Source organism: Bison bison, unplaced genomic scaffold, assembly GCF_000754665.1.
Source record: "Bison bison bison isolate TAMUID 2011002044 unplaced genomic scaffold, Bison_UMD1.0 scf7180017861528, whole genome shotgun sequence".
NCBI classification, from domain to species: Eukaryota; Metazoa; Chordata; class Mammalia; order Artiodactyla; family Bovidae; genus Bison; species Bison bison.
This window is the reverse complement of record NW_011492100.1, coordinates 1-1,519: the sequence shown is the minus strand read 5'-3', so window position 1 is coordinate 1,519 and position 1,519 is coordinate 1. Positions and strand designations below refer to the sequence as shown.

The 1,519-nt window shown below is 54.4% G+C and overlaps 1 protein-coding gene across 1 annotated transcript in view; it reads right to left on the bottom strand.

Moving 5' to 3' along the window:
- Positions 1-1,294, bottom strand: part of MUC3A (mucin 3A, cell surface associated) — a 55,884-nt gene extending 54,590 nt beyond the window's left edge. Inside the window, exons 1-3 of the mRNA XM_010832594.1 lie at positions 1,181-1,294; positions 1,006-1,064; positions 248-396 (exon numbers count right to left, since the gene is read on the bottom strand). Coding sequence (XP_010830896.1) covers positions 248-396; positions 1,006-1,064; positions 1,181-1,294 — 322 coding nt within the window. The remainder of the gene's footprint in view (positions 1-247; positions 397-1,005; positions 1,065-1,180) is intronic.
- Positions 1,295-1,519: the final 225 nt, after the last annotated feature.

Below are 1,519 nucleotides of genomic sequence, written 5' to 3'. Positions count from 1 at the left end.
GGTCCTCAGCCACCCGGGAGACCTTGAGCAACTCTCTCTTCCGTAGCTCCTAGGTTCTGACAACCCTTCCTTAGGCTCACCCTTGACCCGGTTTTCTGTGGACCTGTCTCTCTTCTCCTATCCTGCCTGAGGTACCACAGGGCTGACACCTGCCCCCCGAAGGCCCCTGTGTGAGTTGGAGCAGGCTGGGATGGTGGCTGTGACCCTGACCCCTCCCTCCAGCCCCAGGCCCCCAGCCTCTGTTCACCTTGGTCATTCTGGCAGCTGTTCCCATCCTGGCTGACATTCTGGAGCTCCTCCTTCAAGGCCACCTTCACCTTCTCATACTCCTCCTCCAGCTGGGGGCTGAAGGGTAACTCCAGCAGGACTAGATATTCCACCACGATGCTGCCATTCCTGGGGGCAGGGGTGGGGTGCAGAGAGCCTTAAAAGGGGCCCAGGCCCAAGCCACCATACAACTGTAGAAGGGCATTTCCAGACCAGCCACAGCTATGCAGGTGTTGGCAGGAAGGGGCAGAGGCAATGAGATGGGATTCCAGACTGATTATGTCCAGAAGGGGCTGCTAGCCTGTGTAGGCGGGACAAGGAATGATTGACATTCTCTTTGTGTTCCCTCAAGCCATAATCAAACCAGGCCCTTCTGGGCTCTCTGCCTCCCTCTTGCTGACCCATCCACTAGACCAGTTGCCAACCAGAGAGACCAGCTATGGTCCAGACACCAGGCACAAAGCCTCAGGCACCACCTCCCTGTAGATCCCAATCATTCTGCATCCAGCATGCTTCAAGGAGAGGGGAGACATCCCTCCTACAGAGGAATGAATCCTGAAAGTGATCCCCAAACACCCTCCATGGAGTAGTTTTCTTGCTTCCTCCGTCCATCCCTCTCTTTATGACATCGAATGATTCCAAAAGCAAGGGATGGCTTCTTTGGCCCTTCTTTGTGCTCCCCACCCACCACCACACACACTTGACACTTGCCTCCACAGCCCCAGAAAGGGGTCCTACCTCAGAGAAAGGATCTGCACCTCCTTGAACCCCTGCACATTTTGGTAAATCTTCTTTATCTGAAATGTGAAGGATCCTGGCTCACATCTGAACCTCCAATCAGAGGGCACCCCCAGGCCCAAGCTCCACTCCAAGGTCATTTGAGTTTTGAATTCCCCCACCCCTTCCTCCTCACCTGATCCCGGAAGGTGTTCGTGAAATCCCGGTAGACCTTAGAACTGTTGTCATCGAGGTCCAGGGAAAACTCCTGGTTGACAGACACCTCCATGCCCACTTCACTGTCCACCATATCTGTACACAACATGCCCTGCTCTGGTCACTTGAACGTCCATTCCTGTCTGACATCACCACCACCACCCTAACCCAGAAGCTGCTCCCACTGCCCCTCTCCATGTTCCCTGAGGACTGACTGAATAGCAGAAGGAAGAAGGTAGGATTTCTGGGATGTGTTGTCCTGAGATGTGAGAAATACTGGAAGTGGGATGTCCCACAGTCAGTTCTGTAGTCTTTCTCT